Source organism: Astatotilapia calliptera, chromosome 6 (assembly GCF_964374335.1).
Source record: "Astatotilapia calliptera chromosome 6, fAstCal68.1, whole genome shotgun sequence".
NCBI classification, from domain to species: Eukaryota; Metazoa; Chordata; class Actinopteri; order Cichliformes; family Cichlidae; genus Astatotilapia; species Astatotilapia calliptera.
The window spans coordinates 18,716,540-18,741,641 of NC_137427.1; the positions used below are offsets into that span (position 1 = coordinate 18,716,540).

At 39.9% G+C, this 25,102-nt stretch overlaps 2 protein-coding genes across 14 annotated transcripts in view; one reads left to right on the forward strand and one right to left on the reverse strand.

Moving 5' to 3' along the window:
• Window positions 1-11,967, forward strand: part of kdm4c (lysine (K)-specific demethylase 4C) — a 30,750-nt gene extending 18,783 nt beyond the window's left edge. For 4 of the 7 annotated variants that reach the window (XM_080302899.1, XM_026170778.2, XM_026170781.2 and 1 more), the window contains 5 exons: window positions 5,142-5,336; window positions 7,772-7,942; window positions 8,749-8,868; window positions 10,625-10,717; window positions 10,863-11,967. In XM_080302899.1, coding sequence (XP_080159025.1) covers window positions 5,142-5,336; window positions 7,772-7,942; window positions 8,749-8,868; window positions 10,625-10,717; window positions 10,863-11,030 — 747 coding nt within the window. In that variant the 3' untranslated portion in view covers window positions 11,031-11,967. The remainder of the gene's footprint in view (window positions 1-5,141; window positions 5,337-7,771; window positions 7,943-8,748; window positions 8,869-10,624; window positions 10,718-10,862) is intronic. The other 3 variants (XM_026170782.2, XM_080302898.1, XM_026170783.2) reach the window with 3 other exon arrangements.
• A 6,745-nt stretch (window positions 11,968-18,712) lies between these two features.
• The window catches only part of ptprdb (protein tyrosine phosphatase receptor type Db), a 157,595-nt gene continuing 151,205 nt past the window's right edge, over window positions 18,713-25,102 (reverse strand). For all 7 annotated transcript variants that reach the window (XM_026170808.2, XM_080302896.1, XM_026170809.2 and 4 more), the window contains 4 exons: window positions 23,729-23,854; window positions 23,483-23,637; window positions 22,233-22,368; window positions 18,713-22,138 (listed from right to left, as the gene is read on the reverse strand). In XM_026170808.2, the coding sequence (XP_026026593.1) occupies window positions 22,070-22,138; window positions 22,233-22,368; window positions 23,483-23,637; window positions 23,729-23,854 (486 nt within the window). In that variant the 3' untranslated portion in view covers window positions 18,713-22,069. The remainder of the gene's footprint in view (window positions 22,139-22,232; window positions 22,369-23,482; window positions 23,638-23,728; window positions 23,855-25,102) is intronic.

Below are 25,102 nucleotides of genomic sequence, written 5' to 3' on the forward strand. Positions count from 1 at the left end.
AAAATTAAAAGCAATTTAACACTGGCCGTTGTCCCTTCCAAAGTTGTGTTTGAATGCAGTGATGCGCCACTTCCAGCCCTGCTGCTGTTTTTAGAAGTCTTGTTTTGAGCTTTCGTTACAGCACAGCACAGCTGCGATGGCCTGAGGATGTTACAGTAAAAGTCCATGCCTTCACAGTCACAAAAAAGGAAGAATATACAACACCATGAATGGTATTTAGAAGAAAAAAAGGAAGATGAATCAGGTCTCAGGGGTTTCTAGCTCATAGCCAGAGAACTAGATCTCATTTGTCCGCCGACATAAAATGAAGTTCATTTTTGTCCATAGTCAAACTGCAAATGCACAGATGAACTGGACAGATCTGGGCTTCTAAGAAGGGTTGTGAAAAAGGTAGTATAGGCCTCGGATACAAAGGCCTAGAGACCTGTCAGCAACCATCTGGCAACCTCTGGTCATGAGGGAAAAAGAGGTATTCCCTGATAACATTGCACATGGTTGCTGGAGGTTGCTGGCAGCTACATTGAAATTGATTCCTAAAGCCTCGGCCATGCCAGCCTAGAAACGCGTCAGTGACCCCCTGCTAACCACCAGTCACTTGGGAAAGGTGTGTTTTCTATACCTGGTTGCTGGAGGTTGCAGTCAGGGGAAATTTGGAAGTACCTCCACTTCCAAATTAAAGAAATGGTAAGAAGACTTTTCAGCGTAACACAATGATATCCAGTTTGAGTTTAGTTATCAGTCCCTCAGAAAACGACATCTGAGTGAATAGACTTCAGTTATAACTAAAATGTCATACTTCACCACAGGGAACCAGCATATTTAGGTTTATACATGACTGCTTACCCAAAAATAGTTCAAGGAATATTGCTGCACTGACACTGAATGGGATGCTAACTCTGTGGACACAGTGACATTACCCATAGGGTATTTACAGGGATATGGTTCATATCTTCTCACACCACATTGAAATTAAGCTCATTTGGATATGAAAGCACAAACCACAAAGTCAGTTTCCATATCCGCAGGCTGAAATCTGAACAAAATGAAAATTATAGTCCAGACGGGGAAGAGGCAGGGTGCTCATAAAAGCCTCTGACATGACCTACGTGATGGCCAAAATATAAGTATATGAAGGACCTAAATTCCTTTTAGAGGAAGTGGCACTTCCTTGCTTTAGATGTTAAATGCTTTATCACACAGTGTGCATGAATAACCAATATGTCCTTCACATGTACACCAGTAGAAAGTGTGCGCCTGTGATGCAGACTTTCTCTCAAAGTTTCGAGGATGGCGTACAGACTACCTTTCTGTTTTGTCTGCGTTGTCATTTGTAGATTCAATCCCCGAGCCACGTGTTCTGAAGTTCGCATTGGACCCGTTGCCCCTGCAGCAGCTCAGTACATTCATAATTTACTATCATACAACACACGCACACCGATGTGCACACATACACATTCATAATTTACTGTGGGAATGTTCTTAACGCATGGCTCAACACAGGCACCCGAATACACACTGCAGAAGTCACAGGGGAGAAATTGGCGAAGTTCACACACGCATTAAAACATACAATTATTCTTACATGTTTATATTACTTTGTGATCTAATTGGCATTATTTTATTTTGTCCCCTCCCCTGCCAATATATGTACATAAGTGCTCATTTGCAGAAATACGAACACAGATTTTGCACACAGTGCATGCCAGCTAGAATCTTGTTATGCTGGCCTCAATAAGTGGACTAGACAGTCGGGCCAGTTCATCTGTGCAGTGCTGTCCATAATGTAGGAGGTATGGGAAAAGGCTTTACGAAATGTAGGCCAAGTTAGTCACCGAGAAAAGCACTGACTGCTTCTCCCTCAGCTCAGGAACAGAAAGGACAAGAAACTTCATTATTAGGGGGGAGGGGGAGGATAAACTTAGGATTTTCATCCCGTTTTAAAAACAGCATTTATATTGCCTTTTGGTTTTCTTCACAAGAGGAAAAGAGGGTAGTCTCTCACTATACACAATACCTACTGATCCCCAACTGATATCTGCATTAAGAGGGCTAAGCTGATAATTGTAAAGACGAAGCCAGCCCTGCTGTAGAGGTTAAATTTAATTAACGCTGAGCCAACTAATTAGATCAGTTATTGATTTGTTCAAATAAATGAACAAAGGGCAGTGGCTTAGCTGATAAGGACAGAGACTTTAAGAAAGGTTCGTACTTGCGCAGCGTCACCTTCTTATTTACCTCTCAGATGCCTTCTCTTGTTTCTGGGCATCATCACATCCTATTATATAGAAATATACACAGGGGAATTAAACTGTCATAAGGTGCTTTTGATATTGTATTTTCTTAATATTTCAACACGTGCTGTTTAAACAATATGTAAACAACAATATTATGCACAAGATATAGCAATGATATGGTAATTTGGAACCTTTTATAGAAATAGATATTAAAAAACCAGCTAATTCCCACTTAAACTCACTGAGGCACTGGAACGTGTCTGCATATAGACGTATTACATGTCGATATTATAGCATGGATTTCCGGGGAATTAGATTAATGAATAAATTACTTTCAGTAAGATGTGAAACCAAGCTGCAAAGACAGAAGCCAGGGCAGGGAAGCGAAGAAGAGAGCGTAGATGGGTGTTTTATTAAGAGCAGACTAGAGAAAATGGAGTGAGATGGAAGGCATGCAAAGGGGGTGAAAGAGGAAGAGGGAGCGAGTGGGGTTATAATGGGAGGCATGTCGTCATATTTTCCCTTTCGTTGGAGAGGACAGACAAGAGAGATGCCACAGTAGAGGGAACTGACTTGATGGGCTGTTTAGTGCAGAAACCCGAGAGATAGTCTTTTACAAAATTTCGCTTCAAGTGTGTTTGTGCATGGATGCATGGCAGTGTTTGTGTGTAGGATGTGTATGTGTATTATGCTCGCCAGTGTGCAGTTGTGTACTCTTCACAGAGCTTAAACGAGGAAAGAAAATACCACAACATACAGATTGAAGCACTTTTTATTTGTGGAAAGCGTAAATGATGTCATCTGATTGGCTTAAGTTGAGGGTTTCTTTGTATTGCAGCAGTCCAATAACATGTTTCTGTTGACTATTAAACTGGGGTCTCTCATTTTATTTTCTGCTATCAATGACTTGTTTACACTACCGTATCCAATAACAGCAGATTTCACAGATATAATTTTTTTGGAGCACATATTGGCTTTAAATTATGGTAGAGGTTCACGGCACAGCTGAGCGGTGATTCACTTAGCGGTCTATTGTCACTAATTTGCTGTTTTTCCTAGCCAACCTTTAAAGTCTGGAGTGGAAATGCAAATGTTAAATTACTTTATTTTATTTTTTTTATTTTACACCAGACATGGGTGCTTTAGTGAGTAAGGTCAGGTTTCCTCCACAGCAATAAAGGCAGTCACTGGGAGTAGGTGTATTGTGCAGTAGTTTGCATTTGAAATTTAAAAAGGAGAACATCCGACTGAAGGGCTTCCATTTACAGTGTGAATTTTTATTTATTTATTACCCTTGGGGTAAAATGATTTTCCCTTTGTGTAAATAATATCTTCAGTCTGCCCTTTTTGTTATACAGAGCAAATCAGCCACTCTAAGTGTGTGTAGGATGTTGCTGTCCATCACAACTTCTCCTTTCATCTCTGGAAGCACAGTATTTCATGTTTTCTATCAGTGTCTTTTGATTTTCTATATAAAAACAACAACAACAACAAATGTACTAATTAACCAAAAAGTTTGATCGTTGTTCATCGTTCATCAAACTGATGTCAGCAGTGCCAAGATCCAAAAGTGGTGTCGTGGAGATATCCGATATGACGGTCCAGTATGAGTCAGCAGCTGCTGTTGGAAACTACTGTTATATAGATGATATGTTACTTGCCCTGGGTACTGATCAAGAAATCTTTGTTAATATAAAGCAACACAGAGCTGTTTTGGTCTTTTCATTCATTTCTTCAAAGTAACTTTGGTCAGGATGGTGATAAAGCAACAGGAAGATGGAGTAAGTCTGGTGCCAGACTGCGACTGAATGGCTGTTACATCCAGTCTGTCATGGATAATACAGCATTTTACTGATACACTGGTGAAAATCGCAAATCTATTGCTGTCTGTTGCAAATCTGTCGCTGTCTACATATACAGAAATGAACTATTTAAATTCAGAGTCCAGCTAGAACATCAGTTTTGACACTGTTTCAGTAATTCTTTCACAAATAGTGACATTAATTTGCAAAATGATATAAAGATACTCAGTGACATTGCTTTTATATAAGAATATAACTAGAAAATAAATCAGCTGGCAACCAGTTGAGTTGAGTCCCCATCTGCAATTATAAATTAGATGGTAGTTTTTTGGAATCCTTTGCTAATCTGTCTGAGAGTGATTGCAGTCAGTCTGAGCTGTACTGGGATTGTTGCCTCCCACAATGCGACCTGTGCAGTTATCTTGTGTTGTCCACAAGTTGAGGGTGTTGCATCCTTGACCTCTGGGCAACAAGTTTTTCACAACATGTACTTGCAATCAGTTTCCAACAGCAAAAAAATTCAATGCAATCACTGCAACCATCAAGTTTTCTTGGTCACGATGAGCTTGGCCATCTTATTCATACTTTAGTGTTATTAAACTGTTAGCAACATGCTTTTAAAAAGACCATATATTCTAAAAGCCAAGAGTGGCGGCCCAGCTGTTGTTTTTATGTGTCTTTAGAACGCAAGCCATAACGATATAGAGGACAAATACTCCTGTTGTAACGATAAGGCTAGAGATTTTATTTATTCGTTGTGTATATTGTTTTGGATAATTTCCAGTAAGGCTTGAAAACATTTTGGTAAAGACGTACTTAAAGAACATGCTTATTGTTTAAAAAATGTTTTTTGAAGAACACTTTGACAGCATTTTAAATCTAGTTATATTGAAACAAAACAAGCTGGATACAGTCTAAAAACACCTTTGGTTTGTCTAAAAGCAGCTGCTGATCGTTCTAGACCACTGGCCATTTTTTGGTTCTTGGCGTCTCTCAATTGTTTTTATAATTCCTTTGCAGTAATAACATTTTCCCAGCTTTTCGTGTGCAACCTAAGTTAATTCAGGCCTATTGACAGTTTGGTCTGGTCCTTATGTGTTTACAGAAGTGCATCTATTGTCGTAAACGCTGTGCGGGAAAGCGGCACTCAGGGGCTTGTATCCAGTGCTCATGTGGCCGGTGTCCCACCTCCTTTCATGTGACCTGTGCCCATGCTGCCGGTGTTATCATGGAGCCCGATGATTGGCCGTATGTTGTGTCAATCACCTGCCATAGACACCAGTCGCGGAGTTCGTCAGCTGTAAGTTATAGGACAGGTGTTTGCTACAGCTGATCTGAACCAGTGCCCGGAATAAATAGACATATTATTGTTTTTGACACGCTTGAAATAACTGACTCAATTATAAGCACTTAATAATTTGTGTTAATGTAATTAAGGAAGTGGCACAAATGACTACTCGCCAGATAATTGAAAACAGCTTGTTAAAGGGGCCCCTTTATGTTATGCCTTTGTCTCTGTTTTACCTGTTGCAAATACTACAGCTGAACTGCCTGAATCACCTTGTTTGTAGTCGAGTCTTTCTTCCATAACTTATACAGGGCACTGTGTAACAACACATCGGCGTGATGCGTGCACAGTGGCTTGTTTGCACTCAAACAAAGAATGAACAACTACTATTTCCCTGCTAGAGCCTTTTTCTGCCAACTCTAACTCTATATTCTATTAATGAAGCACACCAAATGTTCTCTTGTTGGCTGCAAGAATGAACATAAGCATGTTCATTTACTCTTGGCATAAAAGAAGATGAAGATCCAATGGATTACTTTTATTTCTGATGTGAATGTCTCTGCAACACCAGGAAAATCCTTACACTTTATACTGTGTTAGCGTGGGATCTCCTCCTTCTCTAATGTACATGTTCTGTATTTTAATACAAACAAGCTCATAATAAATCATTCAATATTTTGTTTCAGTTAAAACAAATAAAGCGTAAGATAGTAAACTAATGTCCCCACTTTACAAACTGCTGCTCTGCACAACATATTCTCATTTGACCCCAAATAAAATTGAACTTGTGGAATTCCCCCAAAATTGGGATGCTGTGTAAAATGTAAATAAAAACAGAATGAAGTGATTAAAAAAAACTCAAAAGTTTATATTTCGTTCACAATAGAATAAAGAAAACATATGAAATGTTAAAACTTAAGACATGGTAATATTTCATGAAAAATAGCAGCTCATTTTGAATTTGAGAGCAGCAGCACTCTAAACAATCTCTTAAAACTGGGGCAAGGGGCAACAAAAGGTTGGAAAAGTAAAAGGTGCTGAAAAGAAGGAGCTGGATGAACAATTTGCAACTAATTACGTCAATTGGCAGCTGGTTAGCCGCATGATGGGGAATAAAAAGAGCATTGCTAAAAACGATGTTTATAATTTGTGGAACAATTACAGAATAATCCTCTATAGTTCATAATACCAAAATATTTAAAGAATCTGGAGAAATCTCTGTGGACAATGGACAGGGCTGAAAAATCAGATTACCGTATGTTGGATGCCGCTGATGTTTGGTCCCTCAGATGGCACTTCATTTAAAACAGAAATGTTTCTGTCATGGAAACACTGCTGTCAGAAATCATTGTCTGTGAACACAGTCACTGGGCCATCTATAAATGCACGCTAAAGCTCTATCATGCAAGAAGAAGCCGTATGTGAACATGAGCCACGTGACATTTGGTAAATCATTCTGGTTATAGTCACATTTTAAACGGCGTTCCAGCAGCATTTTTTGTTTTTGGGGGGAATTGCGGTAGTTAATGTAGTTTGACGTTAAGTATTTACTGCAGTCACTTGTAGGTTCAAGTTCAGCTCGTTGCTTTGTTCACTTGCATCATCTATAATAATGCTGGTAACTGAATTAAACGTATAAACTGAAACATTGTCCATGACAGTGCGGTTAGTAGTGCAACATTATGCTAGAAAAGGAGGAGAAAAGTGTGCAGTAAGTCTGTTTTGTTTTGGGTTTTTGTTTTTTGTTTTGTTTTTTGTTTTTTGTTTTAGTTTTGGGCTTTTTTTTTATTTTTATGGATAAACCAGCTTAAGACACAAAAGATCATTATTACTGAGTTCAGTTATTTAACAGTTATTCTACTGGAACAGCCGTACAGAATTAACTGCTCGTTTAGAAGACTAATTGCTGTTTTAGAAAGTTCCCGCTTTAAGTGAGCGCAGCATACATTTGCACTGTGCCACAGTGGTGTGAGTGAATGCCAGTATCTAAAATGTCAAGGATGTACTTTCACAAATGAGTTCTTTGTGCTGGTACTGAAGAAAAGTTTTCTTTGGGGTCTTGTTAGAGCTGATGCCCAACTTACACTTAAACTCACACTAATTTAAGGTTTGTCTTCACTATGCTGCAACTAACTTGCATGGTGCAATTTCTTCCCTTCTAAATGCAAAGATAACAACCATACTCTGTTCGTACTGAGCTTAATTAAAAGTAAAAGTTGTACCTCGGTACAAGAAGCTGTCAAGATGACTTGAGAGACAGATCTATAAACCTGATTGTATTAAAAGCAGAGATTTGGGTATCAGAGCCTTTTATAATGCAAATAAATCTAACAGAACATTTCAGTTGTCACTTATTATATAACATTGCTGTACCCCAGTGGAATTTAGTTTGACTTTACTCTGTATTGCCATACATTAGTCTAATTGCTACTCTCTGTCTACACTAGAAGCAGCAAGCAAACCAAGCTTCTATCTCACTTGGCCAGACGGTGATCTCCAAACACAAGAACCTGCGCTACTACAGCTCCAAGGTCACGCAGATCACCTCCCAGACGTTCTATGAGGTCATGTTTGATGATGGCTCTTTCTCTAATGACACGTACCCCGAGGACATAGTGGTGAGGATATGTTTAATTAGACGCACACTCAAGAGGTCACTGCGTAGTTGTATGAGGTCAAACCAGTTGTTTAAATCCCCCTCGTTAAGAGGAACTTCTTTTTCTCCTTTGAAAATATGCTCTAGTGTTTCTCATTGTAAATCTTTCAGCGGGTTTCTGAAAGGGCCTTTCAGAGAAAAATACAATATCACACACCAGGGGTTTCCATGGGAGTATGGAAACTGACAGCTAAACGTGTGTTTCTATATTTAAGAGCACATTAAAGTTAAGAGCATTCAGTCCTGAGCCTCAGCTAGCTACCAAAGATATTGTATATTACACCAAAATAACTGAATGTGTATGTTTTGAAGCCTTGTGCTTGTTTTGTTAAAAAGCTATGTACACCTTAAAGCTTGTTGATTGTCTAGTGTTGAAGCCCCTTACATAGAAGACAAGAAAACAAGTTTCTCGGGGATATTCAGTGTGTCACGGTAGCACAAAGCATTCACGAGGTCCTGCTGTCTGAACACTGAAACAAAACCATTTGCTCTTTACATTACCATAGTGTCGCAACCATTTTGGGCTGAGAAGTTTTGTATGCAGCTTTGAGTTTAGATCTCAACAGCACTCGACTGTCAAATTCTCGACTATAGCAAAAGCTGTTGTCAGTCCACTTGAGTTTTTTTTAGCAGGTAAATATATCAAAGGGAATTACTCTCTTTAGCAGTTATCCTGACACCCACTTTGAATGACTTCTTCTGTCTTTTTGAAATTGTTTTGAAACACTTAGACACTTACAGACCATCTACTACTCTCTTGTATTTCAGAGCAGAGATTGTGTGAACCTGGGTGCTCCTGAAGTGGGGGAAGCTGTTCAAGTAAAATGGCCTGATGGGCTGTTCTACAGTGCCAAATACCTGGGATCCAACGTCTCCTACATGTACCAGGTACCTGAACATGCGATCCATCTGTAAACTACTCAGTCACGGCAGCAGTGAGTGAGCATGGGAGAGAAAAACAAATGGCCACGTTGTGCTGAATAGACTTTCAGGCATAGTTGCAGGTCAAAGCGGCATAGCAGTAAATTTGTTGAACTCCCTCAACGCTGACGTTGTCAATGTCCCCTGGTCTACGTGTGGACAGAAAAGACAGGGGGATTGAGGGAAGCGCTGAAGTCACGATGATCAAGAGGAGATTAAAGATGACGGGAGGGTAAAAGACAGACGTAGGAAGCAAAAGCTGTTTGGACATAGAGATAGAAAATGGGGAGAGGGGGAAAAAGACGGAGAGTGAGCAAGTGAAAAGTGGCGGAAGAAGAGAAGGAGGTGACAATCTGCATTATTCAAACTCACTGAAATATTAACTAAGCTAAGACTCATGCAGCTTCCATTTAAGCTTTATTTAGGCGAGCTGGGCGTTAACCATTACTTATGCACAAATGCACCTGTGACGCAAAGACGGTTTAATATAGGTCAGATTAAGATGGGAAAAAATGGCTGGACAAGAACTTTCCATTGTCAAGGTGTATTTTAGAGATGAAGCCCCTGCTTTTTTCCAAGAACTCCAGCGTTAATGTTTAAAGAGCAGAGGTAACATGAAGATGGTCTTTATTTGATCTTTTTTTATTAGAGCTAAGGGGTGGAACGGCACACTTGTGCATTCTGGCAAAAATGTTGTTAAAGTGAGGGGAAAGAAATTCTTTGTGGCCTCTTATAGTCTGTAATAATGGTAGCCTGAAAAACACACAGAAAAAAGCCTGTGTTATATAAATGCCTGTGTAGGTTCTCAGCTATCCAGGTCATGGTACTCTAAGGAGCTTGGATAGAAAGCAACTGGACTCCCACTGTGAATGACCATCATTGAGCAGAGGGGGTGGCTTATGACACCACATTCAATTTTAAATTCAATTTCATTTATATAGCACCAGTTGCCTGAGGGTGCTTTTTATTGTAAGGTAAAGACCTACAATAATACAAAGAAAAGAGAAAATCTCAAAAATCATATGACTCCCTTTGAGCTAGCGCTTTGTTGACAGTGGGAAGGAAAAACTCCTTTTAACAGGAAGAAAATGCCAGCAGAAACAGCCTCTCTGAGATGCGGCCATCTGCCGCAACCAAAAGCCACTAGCATCTGCTCTCTTTTGGATTTTCTATTAGGTGTTTTTAGTACCTGCTTGGCCAGAGTTCCAGCTGAGCTGAGCTGGAATCCAAACTCGGACTCCTTCACAAGAATCAAAACCGCCATTTTTGAAGCTCGGCAATGAGGGAAATGCTATTTTGACACCTGGGCTCATGTGACAAGGCGTATGATTAATAGTAGGGTTTAAATACCGGGGAGACTCCAGCATTGGGTTTTAGATCTGAAGAAGCCTCTTGGATGAGAGGTGTAATTTCTTCAAGAAACTTTAAGAAGTCCAGTTGCCTTCTTTCCCAGCTCCTTAGACTGTTCTGCATTATTAATGCAACAAACCTACAGATACCACCATATGTAACTGCAGTATCAAAGATGATTAAGTAAAAAATATTTAGAAGACAGTTAAATGTAAATAGGAGGGGGTTTTTTTTTTGGCTTTTTTTTAAGCAAAAATGTTCAGTAAATTTGGTGGCAAGATTTTGAGTGTGCATGTGCATGAAAACTGTATAAATGCAACACATTTCTTTAAAACCTCTTGGATAGCTGCTGATTGGTTTCACCTTATCTCAGGTGGAGTTTGAAGACGGCTCTCAGGTGCTGGCCAAAAGAGAAGATGTCTACACCTTAGACGAAGACCTCCCCAAAAAGGTGAAGCGCAGACTTGTAAGTATTAGATTTACAAGATTTACACATAAACTTTAAAAGCATAAGTTTCAAACTTCATTGGCATAAACAAACAGAATATTCTCATGCCATGTGGAACATTTTGCTATTACTCATTGGTGCTTTCTGATGTCTTGTTTTCTAGTCAACGGCCTCGAGCATGCGTTTCCAGGATGCTTTCTTCACCACGCAGGGGGAGAGGAAACGACAGAGAACGCCAAATTCACGCTTCCAGAAAGACTATGTGGCCCTGCCAGGCCTCCGTACAACTGCCAAAAGCACATGGGAGCAACGCAGCCACAAAGGGAAATGAAGTCATGGAGAAGCATCAATGACAAATGAATGCACTGAGTTAACAGTGGATGTAGAGGGGAGCTTGTTTGTGTGTGTGTGTGTGTGTGTGTGCTTGTAAGTTTTGGGGATTTGGGGATTGCTATTTACATCTTAACTCTTGCCCACACAAGTTTCCTGTGAAAAGTTCTGAGGAAATGATGTAAAGGGGGGTTGAATGAGGTGATGTGGATTAGGTGGATGTTGACTTGCGTGTGCTTCTACATTTTACATCAGTGACTGGATGGTGTAACAGGCAGGGGAGGAATTTTGATTGGACTCTTACAGAATGGGTTAACAGAGGGCATTGTTGCCTCAGTTGCCTAATGCTCTCACAACCGTCAGGGAAATTAATTGTGACTTATAATGGTCACATCACCCTTTTTTGGAATAACATTTTTTGCTTTGTACATGAAAACTTCAAAAAGCGATTTTTCTAATTAGCCCACATACGGTAGCCTTTTGGGTGATCTTTTAAGTTTTGATTTTCAATGTTTACGTTCTTTGCCTGTAGTATTTTCCTCATGTCTTACTGCATGTTCAGCATCGTCTCTTAACTGCTTCTGCCGGGCCGAGTCCAGTTACGCAAGAATGGCTTCCTCTCTGCCCATTTTTTTAAAAAAAAAATTCCCTTACAGATAAAAAATAAATAAATACATATGTGAATTGTGTAATTTCAAGTTTAAAAGCATTAAGAAAAATGACCACGTGCTCATAACTTCCTGTGGGGAAAAACAGACAGGAAGCCATAGCTTTGTGTTGGACTTTTCGTCCAATTAACGTGAAATGCTACTGTTGCCCTCTTGAATGAAACACATTGTTGAAATTATTTAAAATTTGTATTTATTTTTGGCTTGCTATAGTTAAGCTATTGCTAACTGCTGTAAGGAAAACAATAAAACATTACATATGTTTTTCTATTCAGTTTTCAGTTATTTTAACTCCAAAAGAAATGATAGTTTAGGAGCCACTGAAAAGCTTTTCAAAGCTATTATGAACACAAATACTGAAACAATCCCTGGGTGTTTAATAGTATATGCATTAGAGTATACAATGTAAGGTTTTAAAACTAGTGATAGATTACGGGTTTGTGGGCATTGCCACTAGGTACTGACATTAAATCATCTACAGTTGGGGAAAAATAAAAAGCCCACCTCTTGATTCATATGTGTGTAGAAGCACCTTTAGCAACAATAACCTGCAGCAGTTGTTTCCTGTATCACTTTGTCAGTCTCTCACATTGTTGTTGAGGAATTCTGGTCCACTCTTCTTTACAGTGTTGCTTCACTTCATTGAGGTTTGTGTGCATTTGTCTATGACAGCTCTGTTAAGGTTCCACCACAGCATTTCAGTTGGGCTGAGCTCTGGACTGCAACACCTTGATTCTTTTCTTTCAACTCTGTTGTACATTTGCCGCTGTGCTTGGCATCCTCCCCTATTGCATGACCCACTTCTGGCCAGACTATCAGACAGCTGGCCTCACATTTGATTCTAGAATACTTTGGTATACAGAGGAGTTTATGGTTAATTTGGAGACTGCAGGGTGCCCAGGTCGTGTGACTCAAAACAAGCCAGATGCAACTTTGCAAACATAAGCTGTGCTGCCGTGTTCTTCTTAAAGAGAAGAAGCCTTGTCCTGGCATCCCTTCCAAACAAGCCATACTTCTTTAATCTTTTATACTGCTAACTGAGGGCTGTACACTCTGAGATGTACTTCTGGTGTTTTTTGCAATTTTTCTGAGCAATGCACTGTCTGACCTTGGGATTTATTCCCAGGAAGACTGGCGAGTGCCTCGAATGTTTTCCATTTGGAAATAATCTTTTTCCTAGTAGAATGATCATCTTGAAATTGTTCGGAAATGGCATTATAACCTGTCCAGATTGATCCGCAAACTTCTGCTTTGCAGAGGTGCTCACACTTGCTGACAGTCAATTAAGTGCTGCTACTTACCCTTTTAATTCCAGCACATGACTGCAAAGAACCATGTGAAACTTTCTTTTTCACACAACTGCAGAGTAGATGAAAAGAGGCTGATGTCAGGAAGTCATCACATGATCAATTATTGTCTTCAGTAATATCACTGAATTTATTTCAAACCATTATTTTTGTCATGCTCTCACCTCTTGGCACAGTGGTTTAAATTTGTTATGCTTTCAAAGATATAACAGTAAATTATGTTTAAATATTAAACTTTTCTGATGTGTTCAGGTTTTCATAAATGCTTTTAGAAACCAAAGCTTCAAGTGCAAGTCAGAAGTACCGGTTACATATGTTTAATCTGGGATACTCTGAACTATGGGGTCAGCCCTTGCAGGTACATACTGTATAAGGGCGCCTCACACTGAACGATAAGGAGCAGAGTGTTCCCAGCAGCTTGGCAGAGCAAACGGAAAGTGAAATCCATGCGGTATCTTAACTGGCTTCAAAAAGCTTTGTACTCCCATGGAAACCACGTCACAGCCAGCTTCAGATGGCTCTTTGTGATACTGAAGCCAAAGCAAGAAGACAAGTCAGCTTTGATGAAAAATGCCAAAAAAGAGAGCTAAACATCCTTTTAACACCGTTCTTTTGTGCGCCCATAATACCCAATCACGCTACCCCTGCTGTTCTTTCAAGTCCTGTAGGACTTTTTTTTCTAAACCTTTGACAAAAACATATCCGAGCAGGCCTTTTAGCTGCTGGTAAATATTCAAAGTTATGCACTGGGTGCTGTGCTATTGAAAAGGTTTACTCCTTTTACCAGGGTAGACTTTGTTAGGAGTCTAATGTTTTGGCCAGCTATATTAGAATTTTTGGATCCTTCTTGAGAATAAAGAGGAAAAGTTAAACTGAAGGTTTGAACAGAGAATTCAAATCTAATTGAAGATACATTTCTTATTTGCGTAGTTTGAGTTGTAAGCCAGTTATCGTTGTCGTTGTCACTATAAAGCTTTAAAAAAAAATTATTGCATCATATGTCAATCTGTCACACTTAATGACTCGATTATTTATTGTTCTAACTAATCTGTCAGAACTCACAGGTCAGCTCAAACTTTAAGCTATAACCACAGCTGGACTGGCCATTGGGCATACCGGTGGGCCGATGGTGATTTTTCATTTTTATGTTTGCTTGTTTTTGTAACGTATAAACAATGAAAGGTGGTGGATTAGCCAACAATAAAAGACACAAAGCTGGAGTTATTCTGTGTCTTTGCTGCACAGCTGCCTCTTCTTCTCTCATTCTCTCCCCTCCCTCTCCTGTTGCTACTTCAATCATGAAACTGATCAATGATCAGCTGATCGTCTCTTTTGTCTGTTTATCGCCCACTTTGCGCCAGAAAGAGGCAACCAGCGGATGTCGCGCTAAACAACAGCAGCACGTTTAATCCTGATCAGCTGTTGTTTGAATTTATTTAATATTACTTTCTAATATCAGCTGATGTTCGCTGGAGCCACAGCTGTAAAAGCTGCTGGTCATGATATCGGTTTGGATATCTGGTGAGAGGGAAGCATGAAGATGATACACTGTATACAAATCATACATATATATCAACATGACAGTGTACATCACTGTCACAACTGGTCAATACCCGGGCCGATCTTTTGTCCCAGTCCAGCCCTGGCTATAACTTATTTAGGAATTTCAGTAACATGCATTAATAAAATTTATGCACTCAGTGCTTTCTCTTTACAATACGTTTCACAGTCAGTCAGGAAGTGCTGAATTACTTTTCCTCTATTATCACACTATCAAGTGTGACAGGATAATGGGCAGAGTTATTTAGGTAAGCCAGACCTCTATTTGCACTTGCTTAACCTCTCACAAAGATGGAAGTTTATTTTAGCTAGACTGCTTGGTTTGAGTATTTCATAAATTGCTGGGATTTTCCCACACAACCGTCTCCAGGGTTTAGAGAGAATGGTCAGAGGAAGATGAAAGACAAAATAAATGGCCGTTCTCTTGGTGAAAAATGCCTTGTTGGTGTTAGAGGCCAGTGGAGAATGACCTTTGAGCTCATAGGAAGGCAACAATAACTTAAAATAAATGCACAAGGTAGGCAGAAGCACATCTGCAAATGCACAACATGTTTTTGTTACAGCAGCAAAGACCACATGTGGTGCCACTCCTGTCAGCCAAAAACGGGAAACTGACCTACAACTCACACCAGCTCATCAAAGTTGGACAATAGATGATAAAAAGAATATTCCCAGGTCTACAGAGTTTCTGTCTTGAAATTCAGATACTGGGGTCCGAATTTGCACGGTGCAACAAACAATGTGAAAGTATGGATCCTTTCTTGTATCTTGTATCCATCCAGTTCAGGCTGGTAGTTGGGGTGTAATGGGATGGGGCATATTTTCTTTTGCCTATCAGTTGAACAATGTTTAAACAACACAGAAAAAATTAAGGCAGTTCTGAAGGCAAAACCCAGTACAAAAGAGGCAAAACAGAGAGCACGGGGATAAGTGTAATGATGTAAAAGGCCAAACAAGGGGAAGTGAGATGATAGTTCATAGCACAGGCAAACATTAAAACATTGGTGATTTAGCAAAAGACAGCTCTCAAATGTTCCCTCAGAAAAAAAAAGGCTCATTTATTTTCTGTGCCTATACTGAAGTACGAGCCACACATGAATAAGCATCAGCTTCAGCTCTTTCCACTTATTGCCTGAATCTGTTTTCTAATATGACTTTAACAAGACTAAAAGAATAGCACAAAGTCCCGTGAGGCTGCAGTGCTCATTGCACATCCAAACACATTATTGCTGATAAACTGCTGGATCTAAAGCACGGAGATGAAAAAAGAGAGAAAAAAGGAGAAAAAATGTTGCTATTCTGAACATTTTTCCATTAACTGGGGAGTAAAATGTTTTTGGTATGACCAGAGGGTGGCATGAAAGGCTGTCTGTCTGTACAATGACCATATTAGTACACCAGACTCAGCTCTGCAGTCAGAATAAGTTAAGCTGCTGTAAAATATTGTGATTTAATTACTATATTATTATTATCTTGGTTTTAGAAACGCCTCAACAGTGGCTTATGGCTGATAAGGCCTTCGTGCCATTCACATAATAAGAAACACATTAGTTTAAAGAGGAAATAAGAAAGGAATCATTTCAAAGAAGCAGTTAATTAACCAGCAGTAAATGAAGCTTTCACAACAACCACAGTAACTACCACACCACAGTTGGCCTAGCAAAATATAACATCTCAAAAGGAATCAAATAAATCAAACTTAGAGAAAGAGAATCGTTACAAGAGCTGAGCAAATTACAACACTAGAAGAGATAATCGCCCATGTTTTCGTCTTGGATCAGTATTTTTCATCAGTCACAGGTCGAATAACTCACAGGGAAATCCCCCCCCCCCACACACACACACACACACACAGACACAGGAATGGGTCTGAATCCAGAGGTGGAATATTGGAGTGAGGGGGTGCTGTCCAGTGGTTATTTCAGTTACTGCTGCCTTCCTCTCACTTTTGGCATCGACGAGGCATTTTGGCCCAGAGAACTGCTGCTTGCCAGATATTTTGCCTTTTTCGGCTTTTTTCTTTATGAACCCCAGAGAGATGCTTGTCCAGGAAAATCGTGGGTGGGTAGATCAGCAATTCCTGTAATACTCAGGCCAGGCCATCTGGCACCGCTTAAATCACCTTTCTTCCCCATTCTGAAGCATGGTTTGAACTTCAACAGGTGGTCTAAACCATGTCTTCATGCCTAAATGAACAGATGTATTGCCATGTGATTGGCTGATTGTAGATTTTTGTTGGCAAACAGTAGAGCAGGTGTACCTAATAAAGTGGTGTATTAACATGAAATGTAATTGTCTCCACGTACGATGATATTATTGTTTTGACTGCTGCCAGCGTAAAGATGCTTTGAAGGGAAAAACTGTGGAAAATCACGTTTGTTATGAGCTGTAAAGGCACCTTTGTTTGCCCTTTTGTGGAGATTGAGTTGCTATTAGCGTTGCTGTTTTGCTGAAAATGTGTACAAGAAAATACTCACCTGCATTTATTTCCTGCCTGCTTTTGCTGGAGCCCATTTGAAGGTGCTCACATTTATAAAAAATAATAATAGTTTTACTGTTTGTTAATTTAGTTTTTATGACTTAGCTTGCTAAGTCTTGTCGGTGGAGTTTGTCTGAATTTGGTTTTCTGTTGCTCCTGGTAAACAGCCTGTAAGCAATATTTTATTTTCTTGTAGCCCATAGACAGTACTGACAACAGTTCTCAACAGTTACACAGTGTATTATTAATTTTTTATACAGACATCTCATAAAATCTACACATTATGCATGAATTACTGAAAAGAATGGGACTTAACGCTGCATATTCACATTGCTCAAAATAATTAAAGGAACACTTTCAAAGCACATCAGCCTTCAATGGGGAAAAAATCATGCTGGATATCTATGGTAAATGGCCTGTATTTATATAGCGCTTTACTAGTCCCTAAGGACCCCAAAGCACTTTACATATCCAGTCATCCACCCATTCACACACACTGGTGATGGGAAACTACATTGTAGCCACAGCCACCCTTGGGCGCACTGACAGAGGCGAGGCTGCCGGACACTGGCGCCACCGGGCCCTCTGACCACCACCAGTAGGCAAGGGGTGAAGTGTCTTGCCGAGACCGAGACTGTCCAAGCCGGGGCTCGAACCGGCAACCTTCCGATTACAAGGCGAACTCCCAACTCTTGAGCCACGATCACCCCACAGCCCATATCTACACTGATATGGGCTGGGTACATCGTCAGATGGAAATGAAAATGGAGGATCTCCTACCTGACTGAGCTCCTGGGCAGTCTGAGGTCCAACCTGGCTGGTGGTTGAACCGAAACATAACATCCCACAGCCACAGGTTTTCTATTGGATTTATGACAGGCGAGAGTGGGGGCTGGTCAGTGGTACCAAGGCACTGACTGTCAGCACCGCCATGGGGTCTGTTAATGTGTCTGAGGATTTCATCCCAATACCTAATGCCTAGCCTATAGAGGTCTGTGTGCCCCATGATGAATATGCCTCCCCATCCCATCAATCGATCATGCTGAACATTATTCACAGTCATGTGTCACATGTGCTCAGGGTGAACTTGCTGTAAACAGCACAGGACAACATTCAGGGTGCCAGGCACAGGCCTCACTAGAGGACATCCGATCCTTAGGTCACCCTCATGAACTTCCTATTGCACTGTTGTGTTCGTATTGTTTTGTTCAGTCTGCTGTTTTTTTGCACACTTGCACTTTATGTAGTCCTGTGTTGATCGTCTGTTATATGTAACACCATGGTCTTGGAGGAACACTGTCTTGTTTCCCTGTGTGAGGTACCACTGTACCACTGATTGAAATGACAATAAAAGCACTTGACTTGACTTGAAGTCTGATTGTTTGGTCAAACACATTCCCACTTGTGGCCTGCTGGAGATCTTCGTGTCATTTTTCACTAAAATCACCATCCTGCAGTAGCTACGTAAATCTATAGATAATATCAATCCCTGTTTCAGGTCTCGGCAGTTCTGACTAGATTCTGTATGTAAGTGGTTAATTAAAATTTCCATGTACATAGACACCAACAGATTTGGTGTTTTTGCTGATTTATCACAGATAACCTTCATTTGTAGCCCAAATTTTGAATTCAAAGGTTGACTCAACATTTAAAAATGACAGCGGTAACAGTCATTTTCACTTGAGTTTATTTGTAACAAATGAAACTTGTGTCGATAAAGAACAGAAATCCATACAGACCTGTTTTTCAGTTTTCACGCGCTCCGAGAACCAATGTAAGAAAATAAAAAGCACTTGTTGACTCGGAGCAGAAAACGGAAACAAAAAGGTTTACATGTACAGACCAATTGGAGGTAACTGATCCCAATAACACATCATATTTTCATTTTTTTATACAATTTATAAACTCCAGTTTAATCCATCTACATGATACATCAGGGTAAAATAGAACACTTCGTTTTGTGAAACTTCTCTTTTGTGGTACAACAAATCCACAATGTGATGTATTGCACATACTGCTGTGCCATAAAAACTGTGACTTGTGGTGCATCCTTTTATTATATCGCTCTGTATATCTGATAAATCTCTATTCATTCTTTGCCGTTATCATCAGTTAATTCATTTACTTTTACGTAGTCATCTATTTATGCATTTCAATTACTCTCTGTGTTTTGTGTTATTTACATATACACAACCGTGTGAGCATTGCAGGGTCCATCTTTGCTGAGTTCAAGTAAGACTCCTTTTTTTGAGGGGGGGAGGCCGGGGCTATCGGAGTTAACAGGATACTAAATATTAGTGCATAGTACAAAGAGAGAAAGTGCAAGTCTTCCCGTAACAGGTGCGACCAAAGGGGCATCTCGAAAGTGGTACCATGCATACAAACAACAACAAGGTTACTTTAAGATGGTGGAAAACTGTCAACAATCCCTCATATGGCCGAGAGTTAATGGGCTTACAAAAAAATGAGTATATACTGTAGGTTCTGTGTCAGCGGAGACGTAGCACCTGAACTTCTCTCAGCCTTCGTTTTTGAAAGAAAAGGAAAAATGCGGAACAGCAGAATGAGGAACACAGATGACCCACTGTGACTGATTTTAGGTAAATGGCTTCAGCTGGGATACTTAAGCATCCTCTTACGGGCTGATGCTCCTCCTTTCAAACAGACTGACAAAGAGCCATTCAGCTTTTACAGATTTCTATACAGCCGAGCAAGTATGACTTGTTCGAGCCAGCTCAAAGTCTGCACCAAAATTTCATGGCGGGTAAAAGAAAAGTGTCCATAATGACAGTATATCCACAAAGCCTGTGTAAGGAAAAGATGGAAAGCTTGACGTAGAACCTTAAAAAAACGATCAGTCTGTCTTGCTAATAACCTACTTTAAAACCACATTTTTTCTGCAGTCGAGTCTCTTGTAACATATGCTTATTTTCTTTTGAATGAAAAGAGATATGATGATGCAGTTGCTGGGTTTAAAATGTGAGTATGACTGTCCAGCCTACACAAACCCTTCCATTCAAAATTTCACAGCCAAAAACAACAAAACAACAACAAAGAACAAAGAAAAAAAAGAACAAAACAAAACAAAAAAAATCCCATAAAATACTTTTTCACATACTGTAACATAACAAAAACACACACACACACACATTCGGTTCACACAAGCATACATAAAATACACAAAAACCCTTTAAAGTAACTTTATCAAAATAGGCGTGTAATATAAGGCACTAGAAATCTAAAATTAAAATACTTATTAGATGCAGTTTGTAATATGACTTCGATCATTCGTTGCTCGCCGTGACACAAAGAAGGATGACATCATCTACTGGACATGTGACTTGATTAAAAAAAAAAATCGACTTCCTAAGAGGTCAGAGGTTATTTCTCTAACACTTTTATATGGTGGAGGGAACATCAAGTGTAACATCCTTGTGTCTGGAAAATGATGCACCATCATCAGTATTATCGTCGTCATCATCACCGTCATCATCATCATGGCATATAACTGCAGTTAGTGACTTGACACAAAAATATATAATACATCTACTTATTGCACACTGAATCAGACACAGAGAAAAGTCAACGGTGAGCATTCCAGTAAGAAAATTGTTCTCCTTTTCCCATCCCTTTCCTGCTCGCTCGTCTCGCTTTCTGCTTAGGAAATCTTAATGAAGCTTATTTGGACACCTAATATTTTGTCTGCTCTCTGCGCTTACTAGCTTCAGTCGTGGTCCGCCCAGCTTTCTTTCGGGCTACGCGCAGAACAACGTGGCGGGATTATTCTGGGGACTTTCTGGTAGCAGCAGTGCTAATACTGTACCCCGGCGGGCCCTCGGGAATTGAGAAATTACCGTCTTCGTGTCTTTAAACGTCGCAAGTGAGACAGTAATGAGGCTGAGAGTCCTGTGTGCATGCGAAACGTGTGGGTGGAGAATACAGGAGAGTGACACTCGATTTTTTTTCATAGAACTGTGAACATTTTCCACACTAGATTTGATTGTACACTTTAAAACAGTACCGTATCACTTTAACAAAAGAAAAAGAAAATGGCTACAGTTCATTGGATTACACAGAAAAAAAAAATGCAACTTTGCCCATGTATGGGCAACGGTGACAAAATCATAAACCTATAAGAATGGAAAAACAGAACGTGCCATATGGAATATCCAGTTTTTAAAAAACAATATAGTCACATATTTTTTCTAGAAAACTAAATTAATGTTTTACTTTGCAGTATGCATTTTTAGACCTCAGTAAACCTTCCCTTATCTTAAATCGTGAAGCATAAGGTTGAACTGGTGGTGTTTATTACTGTATGGTAGAAATGTCTTCTTTTTCATTCACAGGAAACAAGAGTCTGTTTCCAAAATAAGACAGAAAAAAACAACCCACACTTCTTGTGTCTTTTTTTTTTTTAAGTTGCGTGTTCTTGGTCTTTTTAATACTCTGTGCTCTGTGTTTTCAGGCTCCTGTTGGCAATTCTCTGGTGCTTGATATCCCAGTTCTTTCTTGTCCACGAGGTTTCCATAAGATGGATTTGTAGCTTCCTTCTGAACTGTCCTCGAGATAGAAAAATCGAAATTTCCTGTGACAGAAAAAAATGCTGTAGCTGGGTCCCGTATTTAGGTTGGTGATGCTACACTGGTGGTGGAGTTCCACACCCAAACAACAAAAAACGCAATCTGGGTGCTCGGAAAAGCACTGAAACAAATAAAAAAAAGAAAAAATCTATATTTGATCAAGTATTCTGATTGGAACAGTGGTTGAAGTTGCTGCTTCAGACTGACCAATGGGTGTGTTTGGGCTGAGGGTGGCAGGAAAACACCCTTGTCAAGCAGGTTGCTATGGCTCAGTTAGAGGTGCTGTTTCTAGGTACGGATAAGCCGATGGTCCCCCTTCACTCTGCATGCAGTGGCAAAGTCTTCATACCTGCACATCGCAACCTAGTGCATTTATTCTGGCTGTGCATAACATGAGAAAAATGCACTCGGTTGAACGTGCGCATGATCGACAGCCACTGGGTTTATGTTGCATAGTGATCAAAGCTTCCCAGGTACTCCAGACTGGCGCGGTAGCAGAACTGGTACTGGTCCTAGAGGGAAGCAGAAGAATTGTGAAGAAGAGAAGAAAGACTAAACGAACATTCAAGTGTTCTTTGAAGACGTGAAGTGGTTTAGAAAGCTCACCTCTGTCTGAACGGTGGCTGGTCTCTGGGTGCGCAGCATCTTGACAGTCTGGAAAATATCCACCACTCCCTCGTACCTCATCCTCTCTAGCACGATGCTGAGGGTGATGAACACACCGGTCCTTCCTACACCAGCACTGTTGGAGCACAGGTGGAAACGTATTCAGAGCTGGAAATACATCTCCTTATGTATGCATCATGCACTAGCTCAGTTTGCTACTAGTCGTGCCAAACCGTTATTCTGAATATTTGCTCACACGTGGTGCAGCAAGCGGTGGTGGTGCTTTATTAGCGTATCAGCAAGAAAAAAAGTCCAGTGCTGTGAAAAACTATTTCCCTCTTCCTGATTTCATATTTTTTCCAATATCGATCACAGCTAGGTGTTTCAACCATCAAAGAAGTTTTAATATTAGACAAAGAAAACCAAGTAAATACAAAATGGACTTTAAAAAAAAGGTTTTTGCCCAGTCTCTTTCTTATTTTTGAATCATGAACTCTGACCTTAACTAAGGCAAGTGAGGCTTACAGTTGTTTAGATGTTTTTCTGGGTTCTTTTGTGACCTCTAGGTAATCAGCATGGTAATTCTGTTAGCCCTGTCATTCCTAGGATGGTTCACTACTGCTCTGAGTTTTCTCCATTTATGGCCTTCACTGTGGTTCCCTGGAGTCCCTAAGCCTTAGAAATGGCTTTGTAATCCTTTTCAGACTGATAGATGTTAGTGACTTTATATCTCAGCTGTTTCTTTAGATCGTGGCATCATCTGTTGTTTTTTTTGGGGGGTTTTTTGGGAGATCTTTTAGCAACATCACTTTGTCCGAAAGGCTCTATTCAAGTGATTTCTTGATTCAACTGGTTTGGGAGTAATCAGGCCAGAGTGTGGTATTGAAATTTAACTCAACTTAGCTTCCCAAAAAATGGATTTTTTCACAGTTAATCTATCATTTAACTACTTTTTCACATAGAAGCAGGAAGGTTTGTTTTTTTCCCTTATTAAATGAAATCATTATTTAAAAACTGCATTTTTCATTTATCTTTGTCTGATATTAAAGCACTGTATATATTTAACAGAGAAGTGGAATAAATTTAACGTAAAAGATTCCCCAAGTCTTTACTCAAGCAGAAACAAAATGTTCCAAGAATCTCTCACAGGTCATCTGGTGAATTTGTAGGTATTCTTTTTTATCGAGTCTGCACAACTTAATGAACAATATGTGAAATGTTGAGATATTTGTAGGCAGCCTAGACCTTACCTGCAGTGCACAGTAATTGGCCCGTCCTGGCCAAACTGTTCTTTAGTTTTATGCACTTGGCCAATAAAATCAATAAATCCTTCTCCTGACTTTGGCACTCCTTGCTCGGGCCAGTCTGTGAACTGGAACTGACGAACTGTCCGTGACTGGCCATCCTGGGTGAAAGAAAATATGGTAATTTGAAACTCAGAAAATTCTGGAAGCCAGTACAAATTAGTCTGTCTTGCTCACAGGCTGACGACTCACCCTGGCATCAGTGACTTTGAACTCTCTCAAGATGTACTGGGGCATGTTGTACTCAGCCATGGGATCCACCACAAAGTACTGGTACCTGGCTGAGCGCTCTGCAGGCCAGTACTGGTGACACTTCTCCTGTAGAGTACAAAGGCTTCTCTTCAGAGCGCTGCATCATATTTAAAGTACTCAGTGTGTGAGGAGAACCATTTCTAGGCAATTTATAACGGAAATGTCACCATAACTTGTGATATTCATTATTCATTTCAAGACCATCTCAATGCAGATGAGATATTATGTTCACTGAATTAATACTGAAAGTCATATCACTCTCACTGTGCCATGCATAATGCTTCATAACGCCCAAACATTTATTATATTTAATTCATTATATTAAATTTTTGATAGATTTCCCCCCCCCCAAAATTGCAAATTCTTAATCACGAAACATTCGCTTTTCCCCTATTGCAGGCATCAAAAGCTATTCTGCTGCCCATTTTAAGAGGACATTGTTATTCACAGTTCCGTCCTCTCCTGATGTAAACTTCTGCAACAACAACACATGGAGCTGCTCATTATGCTGCTATTCAGTCAGCCCTTCAATATATTCTTTTACTGAAAATAATTAGCTCAAATGACAATATATTGTGTGATACTGCATGTTATAGTACACGCTTAGGCACTTAATCAAGGGAAAAATGTGGGTCTATTGTTTAAAAGCTGCAGCTAGCCCAAACACATTTAATTAATGTGAGTTTCAAAGGATTTGTAAATTCTTTGTCTAGTTTTTAGTTAAGAGCTTGTACAGCTACACACATCTCCATACTGGTAATTCTCTGGGCTCTGAATAGCCGAATAGGATGGTCTGCTTTCCTTCTGTGAAGTGACATGCTTTTTTGTTGTTAACTGAAGTTATTTGTAACCTCTTCAGGTTCCTTTGGTCTAAAATATAAGACTTTATAGAGCCTAACAATGGGAGTGGAAATCAGTCTATATGTTGTTGTTGTTTTTATCTTTAACCATTCTATCGCGTGTGAAAATCAATATTTGTAATTACCACCTTTATTCTTCAACACAGACTACTAGGCAAGCTTTGTTGTTATTTCTTTATTTCTACTTTAAGTAGTCTTCAGGAATGGATCTCTGAGACTCTTTGGCATATCACAGTCTTTTCTTTCTCTTTTCCTTCCTTAAGAGGAACTTCTTGACAGCAACCCTTTCACTGAGACCATCCTGATGAAGCTTCAGGTAACAGTGGGTGGGTCGTCTGTAGGGCCAGATGCGTCTCTCAGGCCCTGTGTCAGGTCTTTGCAGCATTTTTTTCCTATTTCTCCAGGACATGACTGTCAGGTGCTAACAGGTTTTCAGTTAATAGCCCTTTGAAAG